Source organism: Rhinolophus sinicus, chromosome 4, assembly GCF_057876585.1.
Source record: "Rhinolophus sinicus isolate RSI-liver-muscle chromosome 4, RSI-T2T, whole genome shotgun sequence".
Taxonomy (NCBI): Eukaryota; Metazoa; Chordata; class Mammalia; order Chiroptera; family Rhinolophidae; genus Rhinolophus; species Rhinolophus sinicus.
Genome location: NC_142504.1, coordinates 48647414 through 48661062, shown reverse-complemented (window position 1 = coordinate 48661062; position 13649 = coordinate 48647414). Strand labels below are relative to the sequence as shown.

General features: G+C 40.4%; 1 protein-coding gene across 13 annotated transcripts in view; it reads left to right on the top strand.

The window, feature by feature from the left end:
• The window catches only part of SRPK2 (SRSF protein kinase 2), a 218980-nt gene that overhangs the window by 150987 nt on the left and 54344 nt on the right, over window positions 1-13649 (top strand). For all 13 annotated transcript variants that reach the window (XM_074340605.2, XM_074340606.2, XM_074340604.2 and 10 more), the window contains one exon: window positions 329-480. In XM_074340605.2, coding sequence (XP_074196706.1) covers window positions 329-480 — 152 coding nt within the window. The remainder of the gene's footprint in view (window positions 1-328; window positions 481-13649) is intronic.

Sequence of the window (13649 nt, the reverse complement as noted above, 5' to 3'; positions counted from 1 at the left end):
ATGTGTTCCCGTATCATGAGCGGATACTCTTATTTCACTTACATTTCATAACTCGTATTGTCAGGACATAAAAAAATACTGAAGCCCTGGGTGAAAATGTGCCCAAAAATATTCCTTGGTTAGTAAGGGTAGTTGTGTTTTTTTTCCTCCTGGCCTGTATGTTGAAACATTACTTGAATTCAGATAAAATGGGTGAAGTGACATTAATCAGCATTTCTTATTAGTGTGTGACAAGCTTTGTTTTTTCCCTTATTAACAAACTTTCAAGTGTGTCCACAATGCAAGATTTTCTTCTAAGTAAATAGGAATTTTCCTTCTGTTGTTTCAGGCCGGAGCCTCAGCAGAAAGCTCCCTTGGTTCCTCCACCGCCACCCCCACCGCCGCCGCCGCCCCTGCCGGACCCTGCGCCCCCAGAGCCGGAGGAGGAGATCCTGGGTTCGGACGATGAGGAGCAGGAGGACCCCGCCGACTACTGCAAAGGTGCCCGACTGGTGTCATAGGCGAGGGAGTGGTGGGGAGTTAATGCTGCTGATGGCTTGGTCATGATTGAATTAGTTTTTTGGTGTCATTGTCATTTTAAATTCTTAGACCATTAAATACAGAGTGATGCATAGAATGTTAGGGGTATCGAAAGGAAACTTGTAAGAGAAAATATATACATATGTACATATATACTCGGTACTTTCATGAGGATTTAAATCTGCTGATGGAATTAAAGGTAGTATAAAGCAGGGCAATTAAAGGTAAGAACATCATACCCATCCAAGAAGAGCACTGGTAGTAGAAGGTACCGGGCTCTTGGAAGGAGCCAGTCTCACTGTTGTTCAGTGCATCTGGCTCTAAGTTTTCTGGCTGCTGAGACAAACAAGGAGCTGCTCCTTCTGTGTAGCATTGAATTACACAGTGTTCATTGTCTGTGGAAAGAACGCCTGCCCGTTTGTTTACCGAGACAGACTCTTTCCTGGCATCGTGTTCAACGAAAAAGACTTTCTGTGGGTTCTGCCATGTGCGACATAGTGGATTATGTTTTCAGCTATGATATCACAGAAGACATAGAAAATATTCAGTTGGAATGCTCTTGTGTTGAGGCTTTTTAAAGACCAAGAGCATATAGTCAAGCTCTTAAAAGGCAAGCATATTGTGTGGTGAAAGCTGAGAACAATGTGCTCCAGACTCCATACTTTGCATAGACTGGACCTGAGACTCTGGGAGAGAGGGAAGTCACTGTGTCCTTTGGCTCCCTCTTTTTTACTTACTCATTTGGACTTTAGTTCTCTCTAATAGAAAATTATCACCATCTGGAATTCTGAGCAGTTGACAAGACATTTGCTACAGGTTAAGGAAAATGTAAGTCAGATTCTATACAGCAGAATAGATGGCAGACGATGACGCATTCAGGCCTCAAAACATTAAAGAATCTTTGGCTTTGTCGTACCTTAGTATGAATTTATGTAGTGATTGCAGGCCATTTGGTTAAGGAACACTGTACTTTTACTTGTTGAGAGAGAGAAAGTTATCCTTCTGCTATGGGAGTTTAAGAGCTAATCTTCCATTCCAACCTGATTGTTCCATAGGGGTGGGTTTCTATGCATAGAATCAATGTTTTTCTTAGAAAAAGGATTTATACGAGTAGTGATTATGACTAAAGGTCTATGCCGTCTTATATGGAGAGGAAGGGATAGCGATGGTTTGGAGAGGTGAGAAGATGTTTTCCATCCTCCCTCTTAATCTGCATTTCGTGGTTTAGAAATTAAGTTGTTTTGTAGAGGAAATGTAGACAGTTGTCTTTTGATGTTACTGCTTAGTCAAAGCAAGAGGGTATTCTGTAGGAAATGTTCTCTTCAGCACGTCAGCTCCACCATACAACTGTTTGCCTCACATGCGGCAGAAGATGATGGGTCAGGAGACGTAACCAGTACTTTCATCCTGCAACCACCTCTGCGAGTCAGCACTGTGACACTCCAGACAGAAATAGAGGGCTGAGTAAGGATTCCAGTCAGGGATGAGTCTAGGTAACACTCACTGAACTTAAATATCTCCGGAGTTCCGAAGTCAGCTTCACTAAGGCATGTTAGAGATGGTCAGGTTACCTTCTTACACACACACACACACATCCCTAACTTTGCTAAGTTAGAGATGGTACAGTTACCATCTTACACACACATCTCTCACACACTCATTCATTCTTACCCCTAACTTTGGTAAGTAACTTGGGCCTCTAATTAGGATGACATGTGACAGACACCTTTCTCTGAATTTAGTGGTGTACACCGTAACAGTTAATCTAAGATAACTGACATAAATGCATCAAGGAGCCCATGGAGCTGACTGGGAACGTGTGGTATAAGAAGTGGAGAGTTGGTAAGTTTCCCCCTTTGAAGCACTTGGGTTTAATAAGTTGCCATCATGATGCTTTATCCCTCCTGTGTACTTTGGTATATTTTGCCTACAACCAAGTACATTCTCCTCTGTATAACCACGCTACAGCCATGACCAGGAAGTCCCTGGTGATAGGACCTGGACTCCAAATATTCAGCAGGTTCATTACGTGATGTTTCTGCACGCTGACACTTTAGGCTGGCTGGCCTAAGGCCTGTACCGTCCTCTAAAACTCCAGAGAAGTGACCCTTCCCTTCACTTCTCACTGTGGGACTGCTTCACTGTGTAAGGGGAGTTACCGCTTTGAACTTTACCTTATGTTCCAAATTTTTGCAGAACCCTCAGCACATATTTGCTGCAAGGACCAGTAAATGGTGACAGTAGCAACATTGCTTTGTTACATCATGCTGCCTGCACTGACTGACTCCTCAGAGATCCTGCTTAGTGGGTCTCCCAAATCCTTCTTAGATAAGTTGGCACCTTAGAATTTCATCAATTGTGTTATTTTTGGAGACATCAATTTTAGCACACTCGTGGTCTGACTTGATAGTAAAACATATGTCATTTCCTTAGGGAGGCCTTGGAATCCCTAGTCACATCTTAATTAGGCCCCTCCCTTTACCACTCACAGTAATATCTATCACAACCTCCCCCCCCCAGCAGTCATTCGTGGTGTATAATGATACATTTATTTTTGTGTTCATTTGTGATCACCTCCCCAGTCTGAAAGATGCCCTGTGGTCAAAGGCTGTGTGTTTTGTTAACCCCACTGCATCTGAACTATCCATAGCGCGATAAATATCTTTCACTGGATGAAGGAGTTGTCTTCATCTCCTACCCCTCCATCAGGGTAGACTTTGCTGCTGTTACCTGTGTGTCTGAGAAGTAATGGCAAGTGAGCAGGGGGAATCAAGGCCGCGAAAGACAAATCAGAATGCACAGCCTTTGTCTCTGCCTTTAAAATCATCCCTAATGCTCCAGAGTTCTTATCTGCTATACAATCTGAGTTGGCATATAGTTTATTTGTTTGGAAACAGGAATGTCTTCTTTAAAACAGGATAAGCAATATAAATATTTGCTCACTTTGGTTGAAATTTAATAACTCTCAGAATTTAATGTTGGTGGTTCTGAGTTCTCATTAGCTTTCTCTCCAGAACCTATGACTTAGGAGTATTCTATAGCTTCCGTTTTTTATCTTTAAGAAAGAAAACAGTATACCTTATAGAAGGCTGCCTTAGAAACGGTTTCATGAAGCTCAAGCATTTTATAGACATGTAGTCTTTAGTGTCTCTTCTTTTTGATATGAAGCATAGCCTTCATTCATTCACATTTTCCCCTTACAACCACAAGCACTGTACACATACTTAATTCCACATGTTGTACATGTTTTTAAAATTAATTGGCTTGATTTGTTTTCCTTGAAACCTTGAAAAGGAACTCTACTTAGCTGTATGAATAAAGTAATAGATGTGCTTGAAGTCATTAGAAGAGGCCTCACTACATTTCTTTCATGGAGACTGAGGAGGTTCTCACACCTGTTGGTGCTGGGAACTGCTACTGACAAGGGTATTGATCTATTAGCATGACAGCTGAACTCTTGAGGCTTTACTATGTGTAAAGTGGTGGAATTTACCTCAGAAATATAAAGGTAAATGAGAAACAGCCCTTACTTCCTAGAAGTCCATGGCTTCATGACTTTGCCTCTAGATTATAAACTATTTTCCTCTCCCCCCAACTCTGGTTCAAGCCGTTGTTTCTCAGTCTAGTTGTGTAGGACAGCTCCCTGGCCCATGCTGGTATTATGAGCCTTGCGCTCCCCCCGGGTGAGGCAGTCGGTTGCCAGTAGTCATTCGGCCACTCACAGCAGCTCACTGGTAGCTCTCGCCTGCTGCTGGCTGCTCATGACAGCCCACAGCAGCTCACGGGAGAGCCATTGTTCACAATCTTAGCTGTAGAGGGCGCAGCTCACTGGCCCATGTGGGAATCAAACCAGTGATCTTGGCGTTAGGAGCATGGCGCTCCAACCACCTGAGCCACCGGGCTGGCCGATTATAAACTATTTTATGGCAGAGCCTTTGTCTACCTGTCTTGCTTTCCCAGTCTATTACTAGCAGCTAGAATGATCTGTGGCCTGTTGAATGAATGAATAGACCAGATTAAGAAATCACTTAAATACCTTTTTCCACCTTTATTGTGTGGTTAATTAATTATAAGAGGGGGAAAAAATTAAAATTTGTAAGAGATGAAAAGGACTGAGGTTGTATTTGGTTAGAGGTAAAAGAAAAGACTTCAGAACTTCCTAGAAAATATCATGGGGCCTTGCCAGTTAACAATAGTTGGACTTTACTGATGGGGGTGGGGTACTTTTCTGGCTAAATTGTGGAAGTTGGGGAAAGGGGTCTCTGAGAAGCTTTAAGTGCTTTTGTTTCCCTAACAAATGGGCAAGCTGAAAGCTGGTGGTAGACAATTAGGTTGAAAAGTAGTTTGGGAACATCAATTGGAGGACATATATGAAGATAAGGAATTTGTACATGATGTAAATTAAAACATCACTTAGTAATATACAGAGTCCTCAAAAAAGTGTATACACATTTTAAGAAAGGAAAATATAAAAATTGTAATACTCAACATATACTGGTAACAAAAGATGAATACAAGTTATGTATACATTTTTTGGGTGCCTCCAGTACATTAAAACAACAAACGTGAAGGCAAACGGGAGTTTGTGTGCATGTAGATCTCTTTGGATTTTCTGCACATGCAATCATTTGTCACATACTATGAAGTTTTCTTTTTCCTTAACATTCTTTATGCATTTTATTTTTCTTTCTTGCTTCATTGCTCTGTGCACAAGGTTGAAAAGAAGTAGTAAGAATGGACATCCTTACATCCTTGTTTCTAATCTTACAGTAAATGTGTAGATTTCTAAAAGATATCTTTTATCTTTTAATCTGTGATGATGGATCACAGATTAAAATATAAAGCTAAAAAAAAGTGTAAAGCTTACAAAAAGAAAAAAGAAGAACATCGTCACAACCTTGGAGAAGGGGAAGATTTCTTAGAGTATATAAGAGGCATGAACTACAAAATAACTAATAAATGGCATTTCATCAAAATAAAAATGTTTGCTGATTAAAAGGTATTTTTTAAAAATGAAAAGACCAGAGTCAGACTAAGAGAAAATACTTGCAATATATATAGCTGACAAAGAACATGACTGGGAGAGAATATCAGGAAACTTTGCGAGGTTTTGGAGGAATGTTCTTTGTACTGACTAGCACGTACACATATGTCATATATCAAGGAGTTGTGTATACAGAATGTTTGACTTTCATGTAAATTTTAGCTCAATTAAAAAAAAAAGGTTATACTACCTAGTTATATCTAGATTATAGGGGGGAGAGAGGAAGAGAACCTCTTTTTCTTGATTTTTCTTTGTTTTCTGTGTTGAGTGTATATTTCTTTGTAAATAGAAAAAATGTTTAAAAACAAAAAACAGCAGTGAGGAACCATTGTAGATTTTGAACAGAGAAGTGATGTGTTTAAGAAAGATTAATGTGAGTCGTGAATGATTGGATTTGGAGAGAAGATAAATATATATAAAGAAGAGGACAGAAAAGCAAACAGCACCCAGAAGTAGCATCTTTATCGTTTGACAAATGATTGAATGTAGAGGACTTGGATGGAAAACTTTAGTCTTGAACCTTGGGATGACTGGAAGAAAAGTAGTAGTGCCTTATGGGCATTTTTTTTTTTAATGGACTCTGTGAATTTTGAAACTGCTTGTCATTTCTTTTTGTTTTGGGTATTGTTTGGCCATTAAAGAGCTCAGAGCCAAATGTGCAGCCCTCCTCTAACAAGTGAGCAAGCTTTTATAGCCCTGCATTCTGTGTCCTGACTTCACCACATCATTATTCTTTTTTTTTTTTTTTTCTGGGCTACTTTTTGTTTGCCCCAGTTTCCTTCTAATTTTGTGTTTTGTATTGTGGTTGTATAAAGTGCCTCAATTCCTTATTGGAGAGAAATGGATTTGGCACTGTTAAGAGGAACAGTGAAATCACAGTTGGCCTGGGGAAATTTTGATGAGTTTGACTTTATTAATTTGAGTTTAAAGAAGCTGGTAAAGATACAACAAAGGCAGCTAGAAATACGAATCCGGGGCTTAGAAGAGACTAACCTCCTGGGTGGTGATCTCTAAGCCCTTGGCATATCCTGCCTTTTAAGTCTCTTTTTTTAGTACCTGGAAACCTTGGGCCCGATAGTCTAGCAGTGTGATTTGTGGTAGGGGTTTTTAGAGGCTGTGGAGACTGAGATCAGCCTTGCTGCCAGTCACCCATGTTTGCATAAAGCAGCCCTAATAAAAGCTCTGCACTCCATGGCTGGGGTGACTGCCACATGTCATTACCTAGAGAAATCGATGCCTTCCCTCTCTTCCCTGGGAGAGGACAGCTGGATGCTCTGCATTTTGGATCCTGCTGGATTCTGCTTTGTGCATCTCTTCCCTGACTAACTTTAATCTGTAGTCCTTGTGCTATAATAAACTGGAACCACAAGTATAACAGCCTTCAGAGAGTTCTTGCAAATTCCTAATTACTGAAAGGGAGCGTGGTGTTCAGAACCTCCAAACTTGTAATTGGTGCCAGCAGTGAGGGAGGTCTTTGGGACCCCCTAACTCTGCAGTTCTGTCAGGGTTGCGGGTCTTGTGGACTCTTCGAAAACCTAGCACAGTATTATAGACTTGGTAGGAAACAAATCATATGAGGGTGTTAAGTGAATAAAAGAGATTCACAGAAGCTGTTCAGTGACCAGCCTTTGAGAAATTTAAGGAAATACAAGAGCAGAAAGAACGAGTAGAAAGGAACAGGTACAGCAGTCGGGAGGTAGGAGAGCAGCCCAAGATGTGTGGAACATGGAACATTCAATTTGACATGGAACGTCGAGGAACTAAGAAGGTTGGCAGCTCTGTTATTCTGGACGAAAAATTCCTGAACATGCTCCGCTGTGTAACCTGAATTTTCCATTTTTAGGTGTAATGGTCTTACTTGCAGTCACTGTAAACGTCCGTGGTTCTTGTCCCCACCTGTCAGTCCCCTGCAGTACTGCGGAATCTCTGCAGAATCACCGGTGAGGCCTGCGTGACCTTGCTCCCGCGGTGCTGCCAACACCCACCCCGGGAAGGCTCTTGTCAAGGCCACGGGACTGTCCCTGCTGTCCTCGGTAGGACTGCGTGGTGTAACCAAGAGAGAGGCCAACCCCAGTGCCGCCTCTGCCTCCACTTTGTCCCCCAGGTCTCTCTGCAGCACTGCCTTAGGCCATCCCACAGCCGGCTCCGCAGGCCTGTACCACGGTTTCCGGGACTCTGGTTTCCGAAAGTCCACTCGCAGTGCGATGACTCGCTTTTACTCAGTCTCTGTCCTCTCCTCCCCCATCTCCTCATAGGCTCACTGGAGCGTCCTTCTCTTCCCTTCTTTCTTCTTTCCTTCTTTTGCGCCAAACTGAAACAGGCCATTTCTTGCACTCTGGGTCCTTGGGGCTGTCCACCAATTCTCATGGCAGACCCTGGCGTTTTTGATTCTTATTTGGTATCCAAGGTAGGATTCTGAAGACAGTTATTAACAGAACCTGGCAATGAGACAAGTGCTGGACAATTTATTTTCTCTCCTTTTTAAAATTTATTTTTACTGAGATATAATTGACATAGAACATTGTGTAAGTTTAAGGTATACATTGTATAAATGAAGGTATTGATTTGATACATTTATATGTTGCAATCTGATTACCACCTTAGTGTTACCTAACACCTTTATCATGTCACATAATTACCATTTCTTTTTTTTGGTGGGAATAATTAAGATTTCATCTCTTAGCAACTTTGAAATTTATATAGAATTGTTTTCTATATTTTCTCTCTGGCTTCCCACTTGAGGCTAGTATAAAAAAGGACTGTTTTATTACAGTTTCTTATCCAGAGTTCCTTTCTCTCTTTCTTAGCATCGATATTCTGGATTGTGTAAAATCATGATGATTTTTCCTATCTCTCTGTACTATTAGGTTGGTGCAAAAGTAATTGTGGTTTAAATGGTTAAAAATAATTGCAAAAACCGCAATTACTTTTGCACCAACCTAGTAGATCCCGTTTCAACCTGGAATTGAAAAGAGTAAAATGAAATAAAGAAGTTTCAGATTTTATTGGAGTTTTTCTTTTTTTGGGGGGGGGGGGGGATCTCTTTATATTGACTAGGCAGCAGTGATTGAAAACTTGCTATTTTTTCCCTCCATATAGTTTTTTTGTGATTACATAAAATTCACCCATTTAGAGCGTACACTTCACTCGTTTTCAGTATATTCACAGAATTGTGTAACTATTACCAGTATCTAATTCCAGGACATTTTATCTCCCCCAAAAGAAACATGTTCATTAGCAGTCAGTCCCCTCCCCCAGTCCCTGGCAGCTACTAATCTACTTTCTGTCTTTGTGGATTTGCTTATTCCGGTCTTTTCATACAATTACAATCATATAACATGTAGCCTTTTATGGTAGGCTTCCTAGCACATTTTCATATTTTTTCACATTTTGTTTATCCATCAGTTGATGTATACATTTGATTGTTTCCAATTTTTTCTGTTATGAATATGATGCTACGAACATTTGTATATGAGTTTCTGAGTGGGCATCTGTTTTAATTTTTCTCCATTCCACCTAGGAGTGGAATTGTTGGCTTGTATTATAAATCCATGTTTAGCTTCTGGAGGCATTGCCAGACTGTTTTTCCAAAGTAGCTACATCTCCACTGTATATTCCACCAGCCGTATGTGAGGGTTATAATTTCTCCACATCCTTGCCAACACGTACTCTCTTTTACTTTAGCCATCCTAGTCGGTTTGAAGTGATATCTCATTGTGATTTTCATTTTCATTTTCCAGGTGACTGTTGATGTCGAGCATCTTTTCATGTGTGTATTGGCCATTATTGTCTCTTTTTTGGAATTGCTATTTGTGAGCGGGCACATCTGCATGGGCGCACGAACGCACATGCTCTTATGGCCGAGGTTGTGGTTCATGACAACACGTGCTTCCTACTTACAAGGGTCCATGAGTTTCCCTCCACTCCCAGTACCTGGGAAAGCTGTACCTCTACCCTGTCCTAATTTGTTGTTAATCTTTTTAATACTGTAACTGTTGTGGTCCGCCCACCCCCACACATTTTTCTCTTGGCTTTGTGTATGTATTCCTATGGCTATTTAAACTTGTATTGCAGAATATATATTTACTTCTTATTTTTGAACAAATTATGTAATGTTAAAAAATTCAGACTAGAGTAAGCAAAAAATTACCATCTCACTTTTTACTTGACACCCTAATGCACAATCCACTTCCCCAAGGTAAATTAAAGGGGTTTACATGTTTCATAGGAACCCTCCCAGAAATGTTTGTGTGTGCAAGCATATCCATATGTGTAGAACTCTCATAAATTAAATTGATCTGGGCATGCTCTTCCATATTATGCTATTTTTCTTTAAATAACATTTATGGATATATTTCCATGAACCTAAATATAATTCTGCAACATTGTTCTCTATATAAAATTCTATTCTATGTATGTACTTTAGCTTTGTATTGATTAGACATTTGTATGTTCTTAGTTTTCTCTATTATAAATAATGTTACTGGGATCTCCTTGTATATTCACTTTATGGGTTTGTCCTGAGCATATACGTGTAGATGTGATTAGCTAGTTTGAAGCGTAGCACACTTTAATTTTAAAACGTGTCACTGGTTGCCCTATAGAAAGGTTATCCTGATGTTTACACTTTAAAGCAGAACACGACTGTGGCTCCATGTTGAGCCACTGACCATGTCTTCACAGCTTCCACCAGTAATCTCGTCTTTATTTTATTCATTTGATTATTAGTAAGACTGACCATTTGTTCAATATTTAAACAATTGTGTCCTTCATACTTTTTTTGACTATTAGGTTTTTAAAACTTGCTTTTATTTTTGTGTCACGTGATCTCGTGTTTGTTTTTTTAAAAGAAGTTTTAGTTCTTTGATTATACTTTCTTCATTATATCTTGATTCTACATTACCCTCCTTTGTCCTTTTACATGCTAATTAAAATCATTTTACCTATTTTCACTTTTTATTGATCCTGTCAGCCTGCTCAGCTCTGTTGACTGTGTCAGTTATATTCACTGTTAACATTTAAATCTGAATATGTCATCCAACTTCCAGACCAAAATTCTTCCCTAGGACACTAGTAATTTCTCTTATATTAGTAACACACTGAAATGGTGGTGTTCTTGCTAAGACTATGAGGTCTGAGGCATGAAAGGAGGAGAGTTTTCAAGAAGGAAGGAATTAATAGGAGTATTTAGTTTGAGGAGGATAAAGGCTGAGAAAGGGCCACTGAACCCATCCGTGGGGAGGGCCCCTAGTGACTCATCAGCGGGGGCCCGTGATGGGTCATTCAGATGTCAAGGTGTACTTGCGATTCTTTATCGCAGATTCTTTGAAATTTAGCAATGAAATGAAGATTGTAGCTTGTGGGAACTGGGGTCAGATAGGGACAAGGAGAAGCTGATTTTAGGACAAGATACCTGAGCATATTTCTAGGTAGAGAGAAGTAATCTGAGGAGAGGTTGAAGAATCGGCAAAGAAGGAATGAAATGGAGATAGTGGGCTTGAAAGATTGAGGGCACATCTTTCTTAGAGAAGGTGGAGGAGGTTTTGCATAGCTATTGTGGTGAGTGGAATAATGACTGTTCTTGTTTTTATTGTTGCATAATGAATTATCCCCAAATTTAGCAGGCTGAAGCCAACTTTTAATTTCGTTTATGATTTTATGGATCAGGACTGTAGGAAGGGCATAGTCGGGTATTTGCCTCTGCTTCGTGATATCTGGGGCCTCAGCTGAGACATCTCAAAGGCTTGAGGTGACTCGATGGCTGGGGAGTAGCATCATCACATGTCTGGCCCCTGGGAGACTCGGGAGACTGAGGCTGCCAACTGCTCGGAGCCCCTCCTTATGGCTCAGCTTCCTCACAGCACAGTGGCCTCAGTGTGGTCAGACGTTTACCTGGTGACTCCCAGTTCCAAAATGGAATGTCTAACTTACAAAGGGGAAGCTCTGTTGCCTCAGAAATCACAGTCAGCTCCATTGCATTCTGTTGATTAGAAGCACAGTCAGAAGCCCAGCGATCTGTCGAGATTCTGTTGCACCCTTCTTTGGAGAAAACAATGTGTTAGAAGAATGTCACAAGAAAGTAGTAAAAGGATGTCGCAGACTCCCGAGTATGTTTAGTCATATCGTTTATTTGGTGTAATCACGGAACCACTTTTCCTAGGACAGAAATTCATCTAATAATATTTGTTTTGTCTGGCGTAGATTATATAAGCCAAAGTCCACTAACTATATGTATCTAAATTGTTATGTTGGGTGCCGAACAGGACTACGCACAAGTTGTAACATGAGTTAGACTTTCTGGTGATGATTAAACTGGAAAGCATTAATTACTCTTGGATTGTAAAACTAGGTGGGGCTTTAGACTGAGCCTCAAAAATCAGTTCTCTTTTCCTTATATATATGTTAAAGACCTTTTGCTTATTGCATTTGTAGTCATTTGTCATTTAAGGCCTGTGTTCTTTTTCCCATTTTTTGATTTCTTTAGAATTGCGAATTTGGATTATTCCCGCTGTATTCTTCTTCTTCATTTTTACAGGAGATGTAACACACCCTGGGCACAGGCCTGTGGTTGTGTGGCTGTTGAGGCAGGTGTTGCAGTGATACACGCTCACACCCTCATGATCAGTAGGCGCCTAAAACAACAAACAATAGGTCTTGACTTCTTGAAATAACTTAATCTTTCCATTTTATTTTTATGTCTGAGTGTGTATAATTATGGCTCTTTTTTTTCTTTTTTTAAAGATTTTATTGGGGAAGGGGAACAGGACTTTATTGGGGAACAGTGTGCACTTTCAGGACTTTTTTTCCAAGTCAAATTGTTGTCCTTTCAGTCTTAGTTGTGGAGGGTGCCGTTTAGCTTCAAGTTGTTGTCCTTTCAGTCTTAGTTGTGGAGGGCGCAGCTCAGCTCCAGGTCCAGTTGCCATTGCTAGTTGCAGGGGGCGCAGCCCACCATCTCTTGCGGGAGTCGAACTGGCAACCTTGTGGTTGAGAGGATGCGCTCCAACCAACAGCCATCCTGGAGCTCAGCGGCAGCTCAGCTCAAGGTGCCGTGTTCAATCTTAGTTGTAGGGGGCAGAGCCCACCATCCCTTGTGGGAGTCGAGGAATTGAACTGGCAACCTTGTGGTTGAGAGCCCACTGGCCCATGTGAGAATCGAACTGGCAGCCTTCGGAGTTAGGAGCATGGAACTCTAACCGCCTGAGCCATCGGGCCGGATGGCTCTTGGTTTTAAATAGCCAGAGGACTTGTTTCAGAGTTCTTTAAAAGATGTTTAGTTACTAAGAGAATGTTTTTTTAGTTATACGTGTAAAAGAGATCTCAGTATTTCCCAGGTGTCTTCTGAATTCTACTTTTATCCAACTAAGGCTTTCTCATTCCAAGATGAGTTGTTTCCCCAGTTCGTAATTCAGTGTATTATACTGTTACTTATCCAGAACATAAAAATCAAGAAATGAGCCTTAAATCTTTGAGTACATATGAACATTGTCCAAGTTCATGTACTAAAAGCTCGTGCTGTCTATGGGAGAACCCCCATTTAGAATCTTAGATAATGTCTATTTACTCTTTCTTTGCCCACCAAGCATGTAAGGAGAAGGCTAAGAACAAAGAAGACATAAAACCTATAAAAATCACTATAAAATACTAATAAACACTGTAGACTTGGCCTGCTTGATGCAGTCTTTTTAGGCAAAAAGACCACATGTATTATCAGGGGGAAAAATCAGATTGTTATCAAGCTTTTTGTACATCAACACTTGAGGCCAAAAGACCAAAAGAGTAATGAAGTCAGTGTACTCAAGGAAAGAAAATGTGAGCCAAAGCTTTTGTATCCATTCAAACTGACCTTCAGTTATAAAGGTCCCATGTAAACTGTTATGTACCTGAAGTCCTGAGGGCATATTTTTCTCATGAGCCCTGTAAAAAGAAAAGAACTTCAAATAACCAGAATCAATGCAGAAGCATAGATATAAAGACTGATTTTATTAAAAAACAAAATTAAACGTATACTAACCCTCTGGAATACTTATCTTACAGCATACTATTAAGTAGGCGTGTTCACTAGACCGTCCGGTCGTCTTTAAACAAT